General features: G+C 34.6%; 2 protein-coding genes across 2 annotated transcripts; both read left to right on the top strand.

Moving 5' to 3' along the window:
- Nucleotides 1–1,420: 1,420 nt before the first annotated feature.
- pttg1ipa (PTTG1 interacting protein a) lies at nucleotides 1,421–15,756 on the top strand. The gene is made up of 7 exons (NM_001326362.1): nucleotides 1,421–1,804; nucleotides 2,530–2,582; nucleotides 8,754–8,862; nucleotides 10,359–10,461; nucleotides 12,949–13,014; nucleotides 13,303–13,349; nucleotides 13,713–15,756. The coding sequence occupies exons 1-7, from the start codon at nucleotides 1,567–1,569 to the stop codon at nucleotides 13,757–13,759; spliced, it is 663 nt and encodes a 220-aa protein (NP_001313291.1). The 5' UTR covers nucleotides 1,421–1,566; the 3' UTR covers nucleotides 13,760–15,756.
- Nucleotides 15,757–18,972: 3,216 nt separating this feature from the next.
- On the top strand, nucleotides 18,973–22,610 carry sumo3a (small ubiquitin like modifier 3a). The gene is made up of 4 exons (NM_213124.2): nucleotides 18,973–19,164; nucleotides 20,101–20,229; nucleotides 20,430–20,501; nucleotides 21,499–22,610. Exons 1-4 carry the CDS (start codon nucleotides 19,144–19,146, stop codon nucleotides 21,559–21,561), a joined length of 285 nt encoding a protein of 94 aa, NP_998289.1. The 5' UTR covers nucleotides 18,973–19,143; the 3' UTR covers nucleotides 21,562–22,610.
- The last annotated feature ends 636 nt before the right edge of the window (nucleotides 22,611–23,246 follow it).

The following is a 23,246-nucleotide window of genomic DNA, read 5'->3' as shown; positions in this document are numbered from 1 at the left end:
TTTATTTTATTTTATATTAAATCATATTTAATTACGTAATAATTTTAGTTGTTTGTCTCCCATACAAAATATGATAGAAAACAATATTATATAAAGTTTTTGGTATAATTTATACTTCTAGATATTTATTGGGGGCTAACTTAATTTGGATTAATTTTTTTATTTTTTTATTAAACAACAGCAAATATACAATTTAAACATGACATCCAAAAAAATACAAATGTAACTAATAACATAAAATAAACTAAAAAAATAAATTACATAAATTAAACAAATTAAAAGACAATTCAACATAGAGATCTTTACAATGATATTATTTTAACCTAAGCAATTGACAGTAAGATTAATAATCAATTAACTCCGGCTCCTTTGCCACAATAATTGTATTTTTACATTTTTCGCTCTTAATATATTTGAGTGATTCTATATAAAAATCAAAATCTATAAAAGCAACCTTTAAACAAGGTTTAGTGTTATTTAATGAACATGAAATTTACCAAACAAAATTTAAAGATTCATTAAAAAGTCCACGGATAAATTGTTTGAAACAAAATAAAAAATAACATCTTTGGGGGTCAAATTACTAACTAAACTTAAAACCTTTTTTTTTTTTTTTTTGGACATACAATGATAGATCTTCCCAAAAATTGTTTTTGAAAATTCACAATCATAAAAAAGATTAATCAAAGTCTCTGGGTGATGCAAAGGTTGCTTACCTTATTGGTTAAATCTGCCCCTGAACACGACGTCATGACCTACTAATATTTCTTGGGTTAAAGCTTAGAAGTTGACATAAGTTTTGCATTAATAAAAAAATTAAAGAAGTGTCTTACAATATAATTAACAGAGTTTATCCTGCAAAACATGTTTTGGAAAGATTTGGAACTTAATATTTCACATATGTGTTATTAGGAAAATACATATACATAAGAAAAGTGGGCTCAATATAAACCAAACTTTTCCCATTTTGTAAATTACTTCAAATTATATGTAAATCTTTTAGAATAATCACAAAACATAAAACACTGAAAACATGTACTGCTCTGAAAACATTTCATGTACACACACACACACACACACACACACACACACACACACACACACACACACTCACACACACATATATATATATATATATATATATATATATATATATATATATATATATATATATATATATATATATATATATATATATTCTCTTTATATTTTTCTCTTTCAGAAAACTATTGAAATATGTAATACCTCTTGTTCTTGTGGCATTGAGTTAATATTAAAAAACGTCACGAACTACTTAATATTCAAAGACGGCCATCGCCATTGGAGGAGGATTTCCACGCATCTTGCGCACTGTGTACTTAATATGTATGCGCCACGCCTTCGCCGGAGCAGGTATTGTAATTTAATCTCTAAAAGCTGTTCTGCAAGTTGAAAGGGAAGCAAAACTACCAAACCTGCTCACAGTTTCAGGCTCGACTGAGGGAGATATTTTCTGTTAATATTAATAACAACTTAACCGTAAAAAGTCTGTTTTATTTAGCGATTCGCTCATTTAAAGAAGAGAAAATGAATTTTGTGGCTCCGGTCTTCCTGCTTCTCGTTGTTTTGTGTTTAACGCTGGCACAGAATACAACACTTTCTCCAAATACTACAACACAAACTTCACCACAGACTTTGACTACGTCTCCAGGACAGTCTTCAGCCACAACAGGAACACAATCTTCAACTACTACAACACAATCTTCAACTACGACAACGCAGACTACTACTCAGTCTACAACTATACCAACAACACCACATCCAAGTAAGGCAACATGTTACAGTCTAAACGTGTCTAATTTATTAGGAGTCTCTAGTTTAAACTTGTTGAATTTACATACAGATTTATAACTGACAATGTAAGCAAGAATTTGCAAGCCTTCTTTGACATTAATTTACTGTATTTATAGTAACTAAGCGTATATACAGTATATTTTCTTGGAAGACCAATGTTTTACTAGTAAACAAGTGCTTTGCTTTGATTTCCCATACTGCTTAGGTCTAGTTTCATACTGTAACTAAGCATGGCCAAGGCAACCTGTCCCATAAGGTCTAATTGTGGCCTTATATATAGTCACCAAAGAGCATTTCTAGGAACACAGAATGACATGTATATATTCAACTTGCTCACTATTTACTCACTCTCAAGTGGTTCCAAACCTTTATGAGTTGTTGAACACAACAGAAGATATTTTGAAGAAAGCTGAAAACCTGTAACCATCAGCTTCAATAGTAGGAAAAACAAGAACCAAGTCAAATTCAAAATGTCTTCTGTGTTCAACAGAAGACAGAAACTCATCAAGGTTTGAAACAGTTAAAGGATGAGTAAATGCTGACAAAGTTTTCATTTTTGGATGAGCTATCCCTTTGAGTTAAACTTCTAATGGTTTATTACTACTTTTGTTGTTGTTTTTGACTGAACTGATTGTGTAAAATCAGGAAGCTGTCTACATTCATTTACGTTATTTCTCTCACTTCTCACTTTTCTAGGCTGTGAGAGCAAGAATGGCACCAGCTGTGAGGAGTGCTTGGCCTATGTGGATGTGAGTTTGGATAAAATATTCTCTTTTTAATTGACGCTTTTCAGGTGTTGGAAGATAAAGTATCTTTAGAACTTCAGTCGCTAATCCACAAACTTCATTCACAAACATTTGAGTTGAGGTGAAACATGTTAACAACAAAATGGTGGAAGATATGAACTGTATAAATGACATCAGAGAAGCACAATACAAAAAACAGGTGCTGGATATCCTTAAAATGCTTGGATTTTAGTCTAGTGTTTTCAAGGTTTTAAAGTGCCTAGATTTTGGATTTATTTACATGATTATTGTTTGGCTTTCATAATTTGTCCGACTGAATTTATATTTTTAAATTTACCAAATAATCTAATATATAATATATTCAACATTTGGAGTTTATTAAAATAAATATAGGCTACATTTAAGATGACACATGATTAATGGCAGCATTTCAATGTTGATAATGGCATTGGGGTAAACAAGCCATTATAAATGTTGCTTAGTATAGTCTTTTCTTAATAAAGCATACTCTAGAATCCTTTAACAAATAGCATCTGATATAATAGATGAAGAAGTACGTATATTTACTACAGTGGGGTATATGCACAGCTAGTGTTTTTCACCCGCAAATAAACTTCCAGTGAAAGTTTAATGTGACTTTTTTTCAATTTCATAGGGTTTCATAGTTTACAGCATAAATTAAGTTAAATAGACTTAAGCACTAATTTAATTGTACAAAAGCAAAGATGAAAAGCAGTTTTAACGCAAGTGCCGCCATGAGCAGCAGAAACTCCATTGAAAATACTGTGGTAAAATAATTTTTCATAATTTGAAGACATGGCATGGATCAATGGAATTTAATGAAGTGCGTCTGAGATATCAATCAGGCAGTAAAGATCATTGATTTTTAAAGAAAACAGACCTTAAAGATGGTGATTTTGTAACAGCATGACCGTTCACCAGAAGAGCTTGAGCTGGGTTACAGCTCCTGGAAAATGCTTGAAAAGTGCTTAAATCTGACTTTGGAAAAGGTGTAAGAACAATCACAGTCGTGAGGAAATAAAGAATGTGTGGAGTAGCCGGAATGGCTGGATTTTTTTTCTCAACCTGATGTGGAACCGGTTTGGGCTGTTCTGGATGTTTACAGCTTCATAGACTTTCCAAGTCGTTTGAGACATTCTGTCACATGGCACGTAAGTGCCTTGAAGGCCACCTGTAACTAAGGTTAACCTTTTACTTGTTTGCTAAAGCAAGCTTCACTGTTACTATAATGGTGGGTCGGACTAAACAATATCAGCCGGTTTTGGCTTGATTTGTAGGGTGCTGTGGTGATTTGTAAACCACAATTGGTATCAGAATGCTAAAATCAAACAATATATATTGCATGGTGTGTTATTGTGTAACAATCAACATCATGTCTGACACAATATCCCAAAACAAAGACTGGCAGGTTTTGATTTTTTCCAGTACTACTGTGCATGACCGGTTCCATCACATCTGTGACATTGACCAATAGGAGCACAGAAGCTTTACTGTACACAACATTTACACAAGGAAAAAAAGAGAGATTATGCTGATTAGTGGAATTATGAAATAATAACTGTACTGAAGGGACAGACACAATAGTGTAAGAGTTAAATAACAGAGTAACAAGAGTGAAAATGATGACAAACTAGTACAAATCATGGTGTTTTGATAGCAGTTGCAAGTTTATGTGATGGAAGCTATTGTTGATAGTTCCATCTTCTCTTTAAAATTTTGTTAAAGACAAGCAATTATTGATTCATAAGCAGTGTTAAATCTGAAGTTTCTTACTCTGTGGCATAACAATTCAGTAGACAAAACTGCATTATGCGGCATTGATTATTGTGGCATAAAAAATAAGGAGGGAGGTATGGTGGCTCAATAGTTAGCACGTCGTTAGTTAGTCGTCTCACAGCAAGAAGGTTGCTAGTTTGAGTCCCGGCATTTCTGTGTGAAGTTTGCATGTTCTCCCCTTGTTTGCATGAGTTTCCTCCAGGTGCTTTGGTTTCCCCCACAGACCAAAGACATGTTCTATGTGGTGAATTAAATAAAGTAAATTGGCCGTAGTGCATGAGTGTGTGTGTGTGTGTGTGTGTATGAATGAGTGTATATGAGTGTTTCCCAGTACTGGGTTGCATCTGGAAGGGCATCCGCTGTGTAAAACATATGCTGGAATAGTTGGCAGTTCATTCCACTGTGGCGACCTCTGAAATAGAAACTAGCTAAATAAGGGTAAAATAAGTATAAAATGTCTTTGCAATCATCCTAACATCATCTATACTGTTAAAAGGCATTCAGACAAATATGTGTGTAGGTTTTGCATTAATATTGACTAAATGAAGAAACAAAATGACACGGGTGAGAAAACAACAAGAGTCAAGAAGTGATCTGATCACAGCAAATGTTTGCATATAAATTTTTTTAATAGTTTTTGGTTTCCAGCTTTCTACAAAATATCTTCCTTCATGTTCGACAAATGAAATAAACTCAAACAGGTTTGTGTTTGAGGGTTAATATTAATAATGTAGTAATTAATGACAGAATTTTTAGTTTTGGAAGAATTCTAGGTTTAGATTTAATGATCTCCATTTAATGAAAGCGGCTAAAAGGGCTAACACAATAAGTCGACGGTCGTCTCTCAAGCTAGTTTCTTTAGCATGTACCACACATCACCTCTCATCAGCTTCACGTTAGAGGGGGTTTCAGCATGTAGAATCGGCATAATGCGTCAATTAAATAAAGCACACTGATTGGCTGCAAATTGGGTACAAATTAAAGCTTGAGAACAAAAACTGAAGAGACAAAATCCAGCTGTCATATTGTCTTTTTTCTTAAATATTTACAAACAGTAAGGATTATTAGAATATCAGACATTTGCTCAAGTAAATCCATTTGTGCGGAGTGAGAAATACCAATGCAGTCTCACGGCAATTCGTAACTTTTTGATATAGTGGCTAATTCGTATGAATTCATACGATCTAATTCGTACAATTTAGTACGATTTGCTTATCACCCAATAAAGGTTGGGGTTAGGGTTGGGGTTAGGTGCCACGCCTCCTTTTTAAAATCGTACATTTTCGTGCGACTGAACTCAAATTTATACGGATTAGCCACTAAACTGACAAAACGTAAAATACTTAAGTTTCCTCGTGAGATCAGGCTGCAAATACAGTGAAAATGTATGTAAATGTTGTTTTGTTTATAGTTTGTATGTGTGCAGCATTAGTTCACTTTGTAGAATGACAATACAGATAGTGCCATCTGCAGGTGTACAAAGATACATCCTTTCACGCAGATGCAAAATCTACATTATTTGGGCTGTAGTTCCTCTGGTTTGTTCACGTGCAGCTTTTTGGTTCAGATTTGCAATATTGTTGCAAACAATCTATATGGGCTAAATTTAAACAAAAAATTTAATTGAGTAATGTTCAACTTAATTTTGTTGTTTAAATTCAGCCCAAATAAATTGGTTGCAGCCACTTACCTTACCAATGTAGTAAATAGAATGAATCATTTATTTCAGTGTAGTTTTTTGACGTCAACTTGGTGTATCCCTGGGCTTCAACCTGAAAAAACAGTGTCCATTTTTTTATTAGTATAATTATATTTGAAACATAAATCAGCCCTCCGGTGTTTTTAAGAGAACAAAATAAAGAGTCAGAGACTTCTAATGAGTTTACCAGCAAGACCAAACATTTTTTTAAATTTGCTTTGTCAAACTGTTTCAAACTCCTGAAATGAACTCAAATCAAACCTGATTTTTTTCAGAGTACCATCACGTCCATCAAGATATTTAAATAGTTGTTGTTTTAGCTGTAAAATTAAGAATGGAGTTTGTCAAGTCATCTTTATTTCTATGGAACATCTGCTTAATACAATGCACGTTGTCTAAGCCACATTACATATATAAACAAGAAAGAAACGAAAGCCATAACAATATTTCGTTTTGTGGGACATATTTAGCATATCAGGGCAGGTAGCTTGTGAAGTTGACACATTTGTTACGAAACAAACAAAAAGAATTGTCACACACACACACCCACACACACACACACACACACAGACACAGCTGTTCTAGGAGCTTCTGACGTGTGTGTCAGTGTCAGCCGTGTAATAACTCGTCACTGCTCACGTCATTGCCATCATCATCAATATTTTTTCTGTTTATTACTGTCAGGAAACAAAACCACATTAGATTTAAGTTGAGTTGAGTTGACCTTATTAGTACCCGTAGGTAGATTCATTTTCAGCAAAGTCTGGCATTTGATATAAACAATTAAATCACACATATACTTACCCACATATACACATACAAAGTAAAGTACCTTATGAAAGATCACAATTTATTCAGAGCGACAATAAGATGATGGGACAAAGCTATTCCTGAACCGCTTTGTCCTACTAAAAAGCATCTGAAACCTTCGACCTGAAGGGAGCAAGATAAACTCATCAGAGGATGAGAGATACTAATACTCTGGGCAATCTGTAAAAATTCAATACTCAAATGTGATTCACCAATCAACCTGCTAGACCACCTTATAACCTTCAGTTCAGTTCAGTTTTTTCTCTTTTTTGAGAGATAGACCTCCAAACCATGCCACCAGAGCGAAGGATAGAATAGACATGATAAAAGCACAATAGAAAAGAGTAAGCATTTTGGGGCCAATGTGAAAAAGTGATAGTTTCTTGAGATAATGAAGGGGCTGATGCCCCTTCTTGCACACAGCATCACAGTTTGCCTTAAGGTTTAAAGATTAGTCAACTATGGTACCCAAGTAGGGTTGTCACAATATACTGGTATGACGGTCTACCACGATTTGAACGTGCACGATTATCATACCATGAACAATTGCATATCAACGGTTTTAACCCTTAAAGACCGAGACAGCCGCCTGCGGCTAAAAATAAGTATTGCTCTTAAATGTTTAATAACTTTTGATCCGCTGATCACATTCATTCAATTCAAAGATTGGCATAAAGAAGAGAATCTCAGCTTTCTAGTGCTGTATCACAGACTTTCAGAGCAGCAGACTTTCAGAGGCTCCGGAATCAGTGCGGTTACGTCATCAAAATTTGACAACGCTGATTTGACAAAGAAACGCTCGTCACTGTGTCTCCGGACAAACCAGACATGATACATTGATGCATTGTCCCTCCTCCATGCCCAGATTGGTTAAAACTCGCTATATCACAACCAATAAGCATAGGTTTCACTTTTGTTTGTGGACCAACACTGAGCTTTTTGAACAACACGGAATGAGAGATAGGCATACATTTATGCGCGGCTAAATAAAACGCAAAAAAAAAGTTTTGCATGAAATAATTCTCAAACTAAGTACTTTTGCATGCACAGCAGCACAGAAACATGACAAAACAGTGACACAGCAAAGACGAACTGCTGCTCTTGCTGTTTTCAAAAGACGCAAATGAAGGTGCAGCTGTTTGTCTGCATTGCAGACAACCATATCCAAATCCATATCCACAGACAACCATATCCATGCTGGCACATAAAACCTAAGGATGTTCCATATTGAATCTAGTTCGTTATGTAACTATTTATAGTATAGTAAATATTTATATCTATTTTTTTTTACTGAGGATTTGCACCATCTTTATTTGGACTTTATTTGGACTTTGACACATTATTTATTATTTTCTTATTTTTTTATTTGTTCATTGTAAGTGGTGTTGTTTATAGTAACTGAAAATATATTATTTGGAAAAAGTCAAATTTGCTTCACTGTTCTATTATTTTGTAACATTTGTAACATACCGTATACCGCGAAACCGTCAAACCGTGGTATTGTTTTAGACGATTATCATACCGTAAAAAATTCATACCGTTACAACCCTATACCCAAGTATTTGTAGTTCTCCACACATTCTACTTTTTGACCCCTGATATTAATCACCTCAGCTACTGTATGATTCCTTCTGAAATCAACAATCATATCATATAGTTTTTGTTGCATTAAATTTTAGATTAGACTCTTCACACCACTGAACAAAATGATTCATTATGGGACCATGACTATTTTCATCTCCTTGGAAGAGGCTTACAATCACAGTGTCATCTGCATATTTTAAAATTTGATTTGAATTTGAAATAGATTTGGATTGTATACAGTGGATGAATGTATTTGACAATCTTTTTTTATTTTATTTTTTAAGTGTCTATGGTGTCGGACAACTAAGCGTTGCATTACATACCCAGCCAAAAACATCCTGCCTCCCCATTCCCTCTGTCCACTGAATGATGCTCGATGGGGTCTTTGCTCAAGTAAGAAATATATATATATTTTACATTTTTTTATTTTTTTAAACACTAATTTTCATCTTTACGTTTTTTTTCTCAGCCTAATCCTCAAATACACTTTTTCATTTTACACATTTTTTTTTATCTGCACAAATATCTACATATTATTTATACTAATAAGTATTGTTCACTTTATCCTTAATTGTCTATTTATTTGTTTGCTTGATTTTTTTACTCCACAATTTAATTACATGACATTTTCCCAGCCTTTTATCCAATCCTTTGCACTGTTTGTTTAATTCATTCTTTTGTACATCTACAAAAGATCTACATAGATTATAAGAACATATATCTCAGTACAAACTTATTGTGATTTTCAATTTAAATGGTCATTTAACATTGATCAGTTTATTATTGATTAGTTTGTGCCACTGACTGTATGTAAATATTTAATGTATTTTCTATTTAATGTAGGTATGGCAACAGTAAGGTAATAACTAAATAATAATAATATTAGGAATGCACGGCATATGTTGTATTGCTTAAATTAGTTTCAAATTAAATCTGAAATAAATTATTAAATATATACTTTTTAAATATTTGCATTTATTTTATAAACCCATAATTATAATAATGAGGCTGCACGGTGGTGCAGTGGGTAGCACGTTCGCCTCAAAGCAAGAAAGTCACTGGTTTGAGCCTCGGCTGGGTCAGTTGGCGTTTCTGTTTGGAGTTTGCATGTTCTCCCCATGTTCGCGTGGGTTTCCTCCGGGTGTTCCGGTTTCCCCCACAAGTCCAAAGACATGTGCTATTGGTGATTTTTGTAAACTAAATAGTCAGTAGTGTATGTGTGTGAATGAGTGTGTGTGGATGTTTCCCAGTGATGGGTTGCAGCTGGAAGGGCATCCGCTGCATAAAGCATATGCTGGACAAGTTGGCGGTTCATTCCGCTGTGGTGACCCCAGATTAATAAAGCTAAAAGCCAACAAGAAAATGAATGCATAAATAGTTTGTGGCGCTGTATGTGAGTATTTTATGTATGGCCTGTGTAATGACAACAGTATGGTAATAACTAAATAATATTAATATTAGAAATTTGTTTTGAAATTGTTAATTGTTACAAAAATATACTTTTTAAATATTTACATTTATTTCATAAACCCATAATAATAATGAAATAAATATTATTATTAAAAAAAATAATGTGTGCTGTTTTTTATTTATTTATTTTTATTTTGTTTATTTGTGTAATAATCATTTTTATTGCATATTTATGTAACAAATTAAAGAATTATTGGAATTTATTTAGGCAAGTGGGACACTTAAATATAATAACAATATCATTCATAAACAAGCACTATAAGGAATATCTCTAGTCCTTTCACTAGACTATCAGATTCAACAAATACTAAAAACTAACCACAGTTATTCATATTATGGACAAGCACGTGTGATTATAGCATTGTTACAGGGAACACTATGTAACATGTTTCCTTCTTTTGTTTTTTTGTGTAATTTAGTGAATTTCCAGATATTGATCATTACGTTGTCGGTGGCTGCAGCTCTACTCATCATTGGGTTTTTGATTTGCATATTCTGTTGCTGCAAGTGTGAGAACATTGGGTAAGTCTGAACACACAAGCTGGATTCGATATTTTGCAACACATTGTTAACTGACAAATACAGTAGGGCGCACCCTCCATTTAGCTATCTTTCAACTGATGTCACCTGCTTCAGGCTGTAATTATTTTTAGACATACAGTTAAAGTCAAAATGATTAGCCTTCCTAATTTTTCAAATATTTGCCAAATGATGTTTAAGAGAGCATGGAATTTTTTACAGTATTTCCTATAATATGTTTTCTTCTGGAGAAAGTCTTGTTTTATTTTGGCTAAAATAAAATAAGTTTTTAAACAATTTTATAGTCAATATTATTATCCCTTTAAGCAAGATTTGTTTCTACATTGGCTACAGAATAAATGTGTTGAAAAGAAACCTTCTTTCCGTTAAACAGAAATTGGGGAAATAATAAACTGGGGGGCTAATAATTCAGGAGCAGCTGAAGCCCCAGGGCCCACAGAAGGAGGGGGCCCATGATTGGCTGAAGAATTAATTTGCGCCATAATGCAGGAAACACTTCTTTGCATTACGCTTTTGCATGTTGATAATGTGAAGTATTCCTTTCAGCTTGCTGCTGTTCAAAAACAGACACCGCTAAACTATGGCTCGGAGCTGCTTTAGCTCATTTTTAAATATCCCTGTTTAGTCTTCAGTAAGAGTGACAAGATGTCCTGTTCTTTTCCCAAGAAAGTCCCTTATTTCCCAACACAGTGTCTTATTTTGGTCTAGTCAAAGGTGAGCTAGCCGAGCAAAATTGCAGAAAAAAAAAAGAAATTCAAACATTATCCGTTAGTAACTTGACGTAAGAGAAGTCGGGATAGGCTGAATCATACTGTATGGGCGCAATCCTGCCCTCTCATAAACAAGACCAAATCAAATAGTCTACACAAACAGTTATCAAAATGTCCATCGCAGTATCTACCTCAAGAAAATACATGGTTTAAGTCTAACTAAACCAGTTAGAAAGCAAACTTTTAAATCAATGAATTTCTCCTTTTATAAAACGACAGTAATAATTCTGGAGCAATGAAATATTGGCGCTGGCTTTCATCAGACAGTATATCTGAGAGGGGAAACATGCTAACCTACTGTCATTGATTGATTCAAGACCAAATGGGAAATTTGAAGCATGGATTTTAAAGACATTTTAGGGATTTCTGCTCTGCTAAAGTTGAAACTTTTTAAAGAGAAGCCTATTTAAAGTATTTATTGTAAAGCCCTCATTTAGTACTGCAAATGTGTTTGTTTTTTACTGATTTTGCTGCCTGTGTAAAATTTGATGTTTATGTTATATGATTAATTTTGTAAGCTTGTACACCTACTGGCGACGCAGTGGCACAGTGGGTAGTACGTTCGCCTCACAGCAAGAAGGTCGCTGGGTCGCTGTTTCGATCCTCGGCTCAGTTGGCGTTTCTGTGTGGAGTTTGCATGTTCTCCCTGTGTTCGCGTGGGTTTCCTCCGGGTACTCCGGTTTCCCCCACAGTCCAAAGACATGCGGTACATGTAGGCTAAATTGGTAGGTTAAATTGTCCGTAGTGTATGAGTGTGTATATATATGTGTGGATGTTCCCCAGAGATGGGTTGCGGCTGGAAGGGCATCCGCTGCGTAAAAACTTGCTGGATAAGTTGGAGGTTCATTCCGCTGTGGCGACACCAGATTAATAAAGGGACTAAGCAGACAAGAAAATGAATGAATAAATGTACACCTACTTTAGTAAAAAAGAAAACATTTATAATAATCAAATATAAATCAAATAGTGGAAAATTAGATAACAATATTAATAAGCAAATTAATAATAGTAATACCAAAAAAACTTTGGACGGGATAAAATAAACGGAGCCCTTGTGTTTTCTATAGCAAAGTCCCTTTAAGACAAGTCATTTCACTCGGGGGCCATCTTTGAAACACCTCTCGGGCAGTATGCTTGGGCATTCTGTCTGAATGGGGAAACATCAAATTCTCCAGAACTGTCAAGCTTACCATTAAATTTCATATTAAGCATCACGAATACAAATAAACAACAACTGTCTCTTTAGTTTCATTTATAAACATCTAAATCCCACAAAATCTGCAGAAACTCATGTCTGGGCCGAGCCCCTCCCCCGGAGTATTGTTAGTCTATATCGATCGATGATTGGCTCCTGTAATAGAAGGCGTGCTTTGTTTGCTATATTGCGATGGATGATTTGCTTCTGTACTAGTAGGCGGGGCTTTATTTACCATATTGACCGTTACAATTTTCCCTATTCGAAAAGATACGAGTGACAGTTCTTGTGTATTCTAATGTCTTTGGCTATAGCCCCAGGGCCCAATATGTTCTTAATCCAGCCCTGTTCGGGAGGGCTAATAATTCTAACCTCAGTTGTATATGCTTAGCCTACTTCAAATGTGAATAGCTTCTTCCCAAATCTCTAAAAGCGGTAAAGACACCTCAAGATCATTTAAGGAAGGCTAGGTCTAAATCCTGGAAATGATGTGTCTTTTCACAGATCTTCTCGAAATGAAAATAGACTTAATCGACGGGTCGACAAGACGAAAACGAAACAAGAGCAGAGGTAAGACTGATTAACGTTTGTATAGTCAAAATAGTAATGACAGACAGTAGGAGATACGAGATCATATCAGTTTTTGAAAAGCTGCTTTAATAGGCTATAAAAAGTCTGCTCTTACGCATACGCACAAGCAAAGGCTTATGCATGATATTGTTATGAGGAACTTAGATGTGACAAAAGATGACCTCTGAGAAACCTGTTTTACAGCTGTAATGGGTACTGACTGTCAACATACCTGTAAGGTGTGCATGCGATTGGAAGAATGAATGTTTTTGTGTTCTTGCGCCACAGGAAAGCAGAGATGAAAATTAGGCACGATGAGATCCGTCAAAAATATGGTGAGTCTGCAAGAAATTGGAAACATTTAAGTGGTTATAATGCTGGCAGAATGTCCAAAAGTCATTACTATAACCTATTGTTAAACTTTTAAACACATGTAGCATGAAGTGAGTTCAAAAATGCAGCGTTATGGAAAAGTCGGTATTTTTTCCTCTTACTAGTCAAATTTTGTTTTGATTGTTTTTGTTTGAAAGTTGTGCTCCCTCTAGTGGTGTACATGCAATTTGTCCCCTTGTGTTTCTGTAGTAAACTCTCATTGGTGTGAATATGTAACATTGATAAAAGTGTCTTTATGATGGATTTTATATGTAAAATGTGTGTATTTTGTTACATTTATATACATTTATTCTTTTCTTTTTCAGGTCTCAGCAGGGCAAGTCCTTACGCCAGATTCGACAACCCCAACTAAAATATACTGGGTGCTTTATTTTATGGCCAAATATATTTTTATTATCCGCTGCCTAGGATAACAGTCCACAAAAATGAGCTCAAGGGATTATTTTACCGAAGAATTCATTTTAAATGGACAGTTCACCTGAAAATGAAAATGACCTCACCATTGAGTCTCCATCATGGGGTTTTAAACCTTTGATGTTTTTTCTGTTGAACACAAAAGAAGATATTTTGAGAAATGCTGGTTGCTGGGACCCACCAACTTCCATAGTAGGGGAAAAAGTTACTATGGAAGCCAGTAGCTGTGTATCATTTCAGAGGCAGCACCCTTAAGGAAGGATGCAAACTTCAAAGGTGAGTCCTTTGAAGTCCACACTGGCCGAAACGAGCATTTTGAAATGAGACCATCTAGCCTATACAGAGGACAGATCTCGCCACCAGGCAACTGTAACAGCTTCCGGTAATAAAACGGTAATAAAATTTGTAATGACTTCTTTTTTCCAAAGTGATTTTAAAGCATATTTTAAGCGATCTGAAGGCAAAGCAAGGTTTACAAAAGCTAGAAATATATTTCCTTTGAACCATACATGTACACATAAATCACCTTTTAGCAAGACATGTCATACTCTTCTTGTTTTCTAACATGTGTTTAGACCTCCAAGTAAAATAAAACCTAATTCATACATTTAATCCAGAGTTTTCTTTTAAAAACATCCTGCCGTTATCAGCGCAATGAATCTTGGGATGTTTGAGGCCGCAAAGGATTACCTGGGAAATGAAGGACACATTTTGAGGCTGCAAGTAAAGGAGCCTTCTAATTTTGTTGAAATGAGACTTGGGAGGATGCAGCCTCTGAAATGAGACACAGCTAATGGGTGCCAGCAATCAGCTTTTGTTATCAACAGAAGGAACTCGAATAGGTTTTGAGTAAGTGAAAGGTGAGTGAATGATGACAGATTTTAATATGTGGGTGAACTATCCCTTTTAAGTCATTTTCGTTTTATTTATATAATTTTCCACAATCAGATTCTTGTATCTGTCTAGCGACTAAACTCATTGTGTCCATTCACACGTTAATTAAAGCAGCCATGAATATATTCATCATATATGTACAAATGTTCACTTGTTTATTACTTTCCTAGTCTGAAAATCATTAAGGAAGAGAAAAAATGCTGATAAACACATCCCACGATACAGTTGAAGTCAAAATGATTAGCCCTCCTGTGTATTTTGTATTGTTTTTTAAATATTTCCCAAATGATGTTTAACAGAGCAAGGAAGTTTTCACAGTATGTCTGATAATATTTTTTGTTTTGGAGCAAGTCTTATTTGTTTTATTTCGGCTAGAGTAGAAGCAGTTTTTAATTTTTCAAAAACTATTTTAAGGTCAATATTATTAGCCGTGTTAAGCTAAACTTCTTTCGATTGTCTACAGAACAAACCATCATTACAGTAACTTGCCTAATTACTCTAACCTGCCTAATCAACCAAGTTAAGCCTTTAAATTGCACTTTAAGCTGATAACTACTATATAGTAAGTATTATGTAGTGTACTGCCATGATGGCAAAAATAAATCAGTTATTAGAATTTAGTTAATAAAACTATTGTTTAGAAATAGAAATCTTCTCTCCGTTAAAAAGAAATTGGGTAAAAATTGGGTAATAATTCTGACTTCAACTCTATCTGCTCATCATAACATTCTCATGCTGATTGTGCTGTTTAGTTTCTGTTCATACTTTGTGGTTGATCATAATGTCATTGTATAAAGAAGAACGAAACGTTGGCTCGTCACAATGAAACCTGAACTATTCTTTGTGGATTGACCTCACTCTCATGTGAAGTCATATGAACATCATTCTGCTGGGTTTGAAACAGAGTGAAGGATTACTCTTTAGTCTGTGACTGTTTTCTTTATTTCTATAGCTGAACACACATTTTAAGAAGCTTCATGAATGGCTGTTCATGCAGTGTATTGGTTTATTTTTTATTTTGAATAAATATAATTAAAAGTCTCTGCTTTTTTTTTCTCTGCTTTTTTTTTGTCTTTTCTTTAAAGTTTTTATACATATTTTATACATATACATATTTTATACATATTTAGTGCGACAAACATATTTAAAAGAGTTCTGTCTGGTTCTTGAATCTGATTGGTTGATAGCCGTGGGATATTCTGCCAGTAACAACTATCGACCAACCCACATAAAGCAACAAGCGGCCAAGTATTGCTGCTGTTGGACAACATGATGTAGTTTTGAGGCTTTATTAGTCAAGAATGTAGTTGTTTAGATTACAACTACGCACATTATTCATAAGGACAGTGCCTATTTCAAAATATTTATAATGTTTCATCGACGGCCATTAGCCTGTCATTGAGCAGGCCAAAGACGTCCATCCACAAGATGGCGACAGAGGCCACATAATGAGCCCTTAGAACTTGGTAAGGTCCAAGTGTTGCTGAGTGTTGTGAGTAAAGTCAGGGGCCATACATACACATTTTGTTTTTAATTATTAATTGGAGAAGATAAAAGTGTATTAACAACTATATAACATCTCTTACATTTCATTAAACCACATTTATCAAAATAGCAAGGTTTTATCTCTATCAAAACATAAAACAAGGTCTCAAATATAAGCATAAAACAGTACAGTAGGATGGCATAGAACAGTAGTCTACTTTAAAAACAATTTCATATTCAGAAAAAACTGATGATAAAACAAAACGCCAACAACTGATAAACCACATTGTAACAAGCAACAGATGGTTTCTGATTTTAAATTATTGAACTTATTCTTTTAGCTTTAAAAGGGCAACCTAATCATGAAATGATCCATGTCAACTGTCGATGCCTACAACTGAACTTATGGATTTAAGAGGGAAAAATTAATGCAATATATTTATTAGTAGGCTATTATAGATAAACGGTAGCCTAAATATATAAAAAAAAAATTACTGCTCAAAAAAAATCACATGAGTATTTCACCTTGGTTAAAATTGTTGATATTCGCAGTCCACTTTGCGTTTTTTTGACATTGTGCTAGTCCCAGAAATATTTTACCTTGTTTACATTTAGTGTAACGTTACGTTAACGTCTAAAGTGGTGAGTATGGTAAAGCGCAACAGCACCACCTGCGTCTCAATATGGTAATTGTCACAGACCTGATATTTATAGTGAGCACGGCCACTTGAACTTCATTACCAAAACTTGTTGTCAGGCCTGAATTAAAGTTTTGACATTTGCCTCGTGGGCCTTGTAAAATGTGCCTTAGAAGCTAAAACAGCGTAATTTCTACAGCTGATCAAAACCTTATTAAACTGGTGAGTGATATTCTAAATCAATCTCTCTTTTATAATGCTGTATTTATACTATTGAGTGTGAGATGGGACTCACATATCAGGAATATGTGTTGTGTTGGCAGTAAGGAAGAAGAAATGCCCGAATGTGTTTAGCGTTTTTCCTTATCGCAAACACAACAGCAGTCTGGTAGTGATTGCGCTGCTTTTTTGGGTTTAATTATTGTGATATCCCAATTGCAACAGAGAAATACTGTAGACTGTAATACTGTAGTGAGGTATCTCTATAGACTGATTAATGCCATTCAGCCATATAATCTTAAAATGTCAGAAAAATCTCCTGTTTTGTAATCCCTTTAGACATTACGCTAGAGAATCATTCAAATGCTACCTCTAAAGTGATGTTGGTGAATTAGTAACAACTTCTGCTGTTCTGATGTCAGCAGCAGATGTGAAGGAATGGCAGAAGAAAGTAGTTCCTCATACAAAAGGGTTTTTACTTTTAGTCTCTCCGTGTTTGATTTTATATATATATATATATATATATATATATATATATATATATATATATATATATATATATATATATATACACGATTTTGCCGTCGTAGCAGTGCTGTGGCTGTATATTATCACTGGTTGAACACAAAGGCAGGCCTACTACTACTCGTGTGCAGTGGCGCCCCTAGAAATTTTTCGTAGGGGTGGCCAGAAGAGACCACACCAAATCTTGGGGTGACACACACACACACACACACACACACAAAATGAAATCAGTGTAATGTTATATTTTTATTTAAGGTAAATGAATTAATGAGGTTTTATTTCATGTCTTTAAATACACTTGAAATATCACAATTAATTCCTAAAAAACTATATATCAATGTCTAAAATTAATGAAGATTAATGGATTTGTTAATAAAATTCCTGCCTTTTTATGGGCGCAGATTTCTATGTGGGCCTAGGGATTAAGGTGATTTATAAGGACATCATTCATAATTCAAAACTAATTTTTTTTAACATACTTAATGGTAATTTCTTTTCATATTCAAAATTTGCCACAGATTTCCTGAGAGTTGTGTTTTTTAGTGTACAAAATACATTACACCACTTATACCAACAAAACAAGTTTGTCTGTGTTTGTGTTTTTTTATAATGTTTTTTTTCTCCATGCATGAGAATGTTGTTTAAAAAATGTGCAGATGATAATTTTTATAGCACATCTTTCCAGTATTGAGACACAATGAATATTATATAAACACAATAGTACAGATGTCAAATACACAAATGTTTGCATCAGTAAGCGTTGGCTGGTGTTCTCTGACTGTGTCCTAACAAAATACAGACATAGTACATATATCATAGACATACACACATATACTGTACGTCTAAAGGCAGAGCTAGTAATTTCATCTTGAGTGTTCTTGTATAATATTAAAATGTATTTAAATGCTTGAATTAATCTGTTTAGGTAATTCTACTATATAGATGTTGTGGTACAACAACTATATAAACAAATCTTCAAATACTGTAACTTTCCTACTACTATGTATATTATACATCAAAACACCACAGTTTACTGTAGTAAAATATAAGTATACCACACTATTAGTTTATCAGTTACGATAGTTAATACTACAGCATGCAGTTGCACATACAATACTATGCAGTGTAAATATAAAACACTATGCTATTTATTGTAACATATTGCAGTATTTTTTCATGTGGGATAGGAAACCTGACAGTTTCGTCTCCATCAGATAACACAAACGGAACCAGAAAAACACCGAGCAGCACTGTGTACAAAATAGGAAATATAACAAAACTATCTTATTATTTTGTACCTCCTAAAGCAATAAGTGCTTTTAAATTTAACTGATTCCTTAAGTCTTGATGCTAAAACCTGAACTGCACATAAGCACAGGCCTGATTATCCATGGGGAGTATTGCGCGCTCTCGTGGACATCACGTGACCAGAAACCAACCAATCGTTGATAAAGTAGGTAAAGGAAAGCGCGTCCCCGTCCGCAGCTGTGTTGCTCTACAGTGTGGAGAGCGCGTCTTGTGTTCTAATCTATTTCCGTAATACAGACAGACACCTGCAAAAATGTCCGAAGACAAGCCTAAGGTAAGCATCCAATATTTGAGTATACTGTGTTGTTCAGCTTTGCTCAAAACGAGCCGCTTGAGGCCGTTCTCCAGTTTCATTTTGTGCAACCTTGCTGCGATAGTCAGATTGCGCATTTATGCGGGAGAAAGGCGGTCGGCACGCAATCATTGTCTTCATTTCTTGTAAACGCCATCCGCTTTCGGTTTATATGATAATATTCTTGTTACTGTTAAGTTAAACCGATGCGTTACGCAGGCGCTCATTCAAAGTAAGCCATTATTTGTATGTACCGCGCATTTGCCCTGGTGTAATTCGGCGTTTGCGGGTTTTTCTTTGTGAGAGCGGAGTGGCGCTGACCGGCCACGTTACGCCACTGGCGTAAGAAAATGCCGCAAGAAGAGCGGTACGAAATATAAAACCGTCGTCGTACTCAATGGTTGTCCATTGTTTGGTTTGTAAACAAACGGATGACGTGTATTTTCCTCGTCAATCAAACGTATTCAACATCAAAAGTTTAATTTGACTAATCTATCTTTTACGGTTATTGAGTTCTGAGTTGCACCTCGCTGCGCCAAATGCTTAAAAATGGCGCACAGCGCCGCAACAATATGTTTGACTAGACGGCTAATATTTTCTCTCGTATTTGCATGTCTTTTTAAAGATCGTTTGTTTATATTCTTTACCACAGCTGGTATTTTAATACTTAACCAGGATGTACTTAACGTTGTTCTATATTTTCATCAAATCATTTAGTTCTTATAACTAGCATGCACTAGGCCTGGTTGTTCTCCTCTTCAGTCTTTTCCCTCCTAAAAATGTTCCAAGGGCCTAGCACAATTTTCCATAGCAGTATAGATCTCAGATGTAATTGTTTTATGCGCTACATATCTGTACATTTTACACCGTTTAATTGTTAAAGTTTCTCAAACATGCTCTGTGTTGTTATTGTTTCAGGAGGGAGTGAAAACGGAAAACGACCACATCAATCTGAAGGTGGCGGGGCAGGATGGCTCAGTCGTCCAGTTCAAAATTAAAAGGCACACGCCACTCAGTAAATTAATGAAAGCGTACTGCGAGAGACAGGTAAGAATCAGATCAAAATAATTTAACCATAGCACTGCTGTGTGGGATGTCCATGTGGTTCATACAGTTTACTGTCAGTGTGGTTCCTGAACTGTGCTGTGGAAATTATTTTACAAATCAATTAAACTTAAATTTCACAACTTTTCATTATGTAATACACTTAAATTTAGACTTATAACATTGCTTTTTTTTTCTTTTAGGGGTTGTCAATAAGACAGATTAGATTTAGATTTGACGGACAACCGATTAATGAGACAGACACACCGGCGCAGGTGAGTACTATTTTTTTTCTCTGTCCATCAAAGGACCATTTTAAAATGTATAAACATTTATTTATTTGTGATATTCTCATATTTCAGCATCAACCTTTGTTCATAGTCTAATTGTATTTTTTAAATTCTCAGCTTTCATATAGTTTTTTCAGCCTTCTGATTTGGTACTTAATGCTTTAACTACCCCACCAAGAAAAAATTCTGAATTACAAAAATGTTTGGAATGCATTTCTTAACTCCTAATGTCGCTATATATATATATTTTTTTTCAACACATCCCATAATTTCTAAAATATCAACCTCTACCAAATGTTTGATATGTTGGTTTAAGGTAAAAGTACCAGACTTAATACATACACTGTGAAAATCTGAAAATGTGAAGTGTAAGACCAATTTATTAAAAAAATATTTAAAGTAAAACATGTTTGAATACTAACTTTTTATTATTTTTTTAGAAACCAGTAATGCTGTATAGTGTAAACCATTATTTAAAACAGTCATTCTTTAGATTTACTGCTAGCCTTTAACAGTAATTATTTAAAACTGTAAAAACATGGTCAACTGTTTGGTAGAGGGGCAGTCAAAGGGTTCAATTAATTTAAATATCAATTTAAATATCAATATCTGCTTTGTTTCAATAAAAATTTTCCTAGTTAACTCTGGAAATTAATTTGTGTGTAATTTGACTGAAAAATGTGTATAATTTCGATAACCCAATTATTAAACCCTTTACAGTGTCGTTCAATTAAAGTAATTTAATAATCAAAAACAAACAGTAAAAATTTTTCTGAAGGATATCAATTGTTTTTTGATACACTAACTTGTAAATATGATTTAATAAGTAAGTTGATGCATTGTTAATCTTATAAAGGTTTACGTATCATTATAATAAACAAATCTACCATTGTACGCTAGTGTACACCAATTCAAATAGTTTCACACCTTTATATTATATTTAATATTTATATTCACGCATCTTCTCGTTTTCGATTGTTAGCTGGAGATGGAGGATGAGGACACGATCGACGTATTTCAGCAACAAACCGGCGGCTCCTGCTAAAACTCCACACCACCCAGAACCCCCCCCCCACACTTATCTATTTTATTCCTCATGATGTTTCATTCAGATGCTTTCACATCGTTTCTTTTTCTCTCTTGTCATCACTAGAGTGGGCATCACAATACGTGTTTCCAGTAATATTTATATACGCAATGTTTAAACAGTTCCTGTGGTGGGAGAGCAAACATCGAGGGAGGGTGTAGTTCTTCATATTGTCCACCACACATCCCGGCAGGCTTTTTTTTATTTGTTATGTTGCTCAGAATCAATGGCCAATCACATCAGGGAAGTGCAAACCCCTCCTCAGTGTATTTGCCCAATAAAAAGTGAGGAAGCATATGGTTATTTTTAATTTTCGTTTTCACCTTTCAATTCTTAAGAGCTTTAAGGTAGTAACTCCGATGCTATTTGCCTGTATGTGTTGTAGAAATATGTTCGACCAGTGTTGTATTCATCTGCCTTTTTAAATGGGGCCGCTTCTCGTATGAGCTCACTGTAGGGACGGGTTCTGTGATCGTCTTATTGGTCACTTAAAATGAAGAGACTTGACTACGACACAATTTGACAGCGACCCCCAACACCTTTTCTGGACCAAACCCCAAGGATGGTACTCGATCTGTTGATAAGAGCAGGATTACACCAACTAGTTCTAACTTTTTAAATGTGTGTAGAAATATCCATTCATCATTCCCGTTTCCACTTTCGTGTTGGTTGAGGAGACTGGAATGACTTAAAGACCAATACATGTTTTGTTTTTCACCCCAAACTTTTTTTTTTTTAATCCCCCAAACTATGAGCAGAAAAGGGAATCTTTTCAGGCTTTGAGGAAACGTTTCAGTCTTCGCTCGCAGGGCTGGTCTGATCCCTTTTAACATCTCTAGCCTTCCTGCTGTTGTTCTTCATATGGTTGAAAGGGAGAGAGGGTTTTAAAGGTTGACTCAAAGATTTCCAGATGTTGGCATCCTTCTGTACTGATATGTACATTTTTTTTGTTTTGTTTTGTTGTTGTCCTTTACTACTGTAAACAATAAATATAGTTTGGTACTCATTTTTGTTTCTGCGGTTTTCCATCATGTACACCAGGGGGCCCAAAGTATGGGCCGAAAGTATACCAAACCATATTACAATAAATTTGCCAAAGGGAATTTGCTAATTAATTTGATAATACTAGAAACTAGAAAATGTTGCTTTAAATTAGAGATGCCCAAAGTTAACTCATGGTAACCTTTGATTTGGCCCACCGTCCCTTCTGAAAAGAGAATAATGGGGAGGTGGTTGGGGTGAATGCCTTTAACAGAGATCGTGATTTTTAATGTAACAAACTTTTGTTTCTTTGTTTTATCGATGAGTTACAAAAAGCTGATATTAAATGATTTCGTTAAATGTAAATAAATCAGACTTTTAACTTGACAGACAGAGGGCAATGCGCAAGTCATATATGAGTAGGGCCAGAAATAATCTGCAGACTTTTTTATATATATATATATATATATATATATATATATATATATATATATATATATATATATATATATATATATTTAAGCAGACTTGTTTGGGGATTATATTGGGGGTAAATAAAAACTTCTTATATGAAATAAAAATTAATCTTAAATCTATCTAGATCCACTTATTTGGTAAACAAAGCAATCTATCATAAACCATATCTACTTAATGACAGAAAT

The sequence above is a fragment of the Danio rerio genome, chromosome 6, assembly GCF_049306965.1.
Source record: "Danio rerio strain Tuebingen ecotype United States chromosome 6, GRCz12tu, whole genome shotgun sequence".
NCBI classification, from domain to species: Eukaryota; Metazoa; Chordata; class Actinopteri; order Cypriniformes; family Danionidae; genus Danio; species Danio rerio.
Note: the sequence above shows the minus strand (reverse complement) of the source record. Positions and strands in the feature narration are given on the sequence as shown.

Excerpts from the sequence above, each read along its gene's own strand:
- sumo3a (NM_213124.2), top strand. The coding sequence starts at position 19,144 with ATGTCCGAAGACAAGCCTAAG. Across the intron at positions 19,165-20,100 it reads TGTCCGAAGACAAGCCTAAG|GAGGGAGTGAAAACGGAAAA; the intron begins GTAAGCATCCAA and ends TTATTGTTTCAG. Across the intron at positions 20,230-20,429 it reads AAGCGTACTGCGAGAGACAG|GGGTTGTCAATAAGACAGAT; the intron begins GTAAGAATCAGA and ends TTTTTCTTTTAG.
- pttg1ipa (NM_001326362.1), top strand. The coding sequence starts at position 1,567 with ATGAATTTTGTGGCTCCGGTCTTCCTGCTTCTCGTTGTTTTGTGTTTA. Across the intron at positions 1,805-2,529 it reads ACCAACAACACCACATCCAA|GCTGTGAGAGCAAGAATGGC; the intron begins GTAAGGCAACAT and ends TCACTTTTCTAG. Across the intron at positions 13,350-13,712 it reads TGAGATCCGTCAAAAATATG|GTCTCAGCAGGGCAAGTCCT; the intron begins GTGAGTCTGCAA and ends TTTCTTTTTCAG.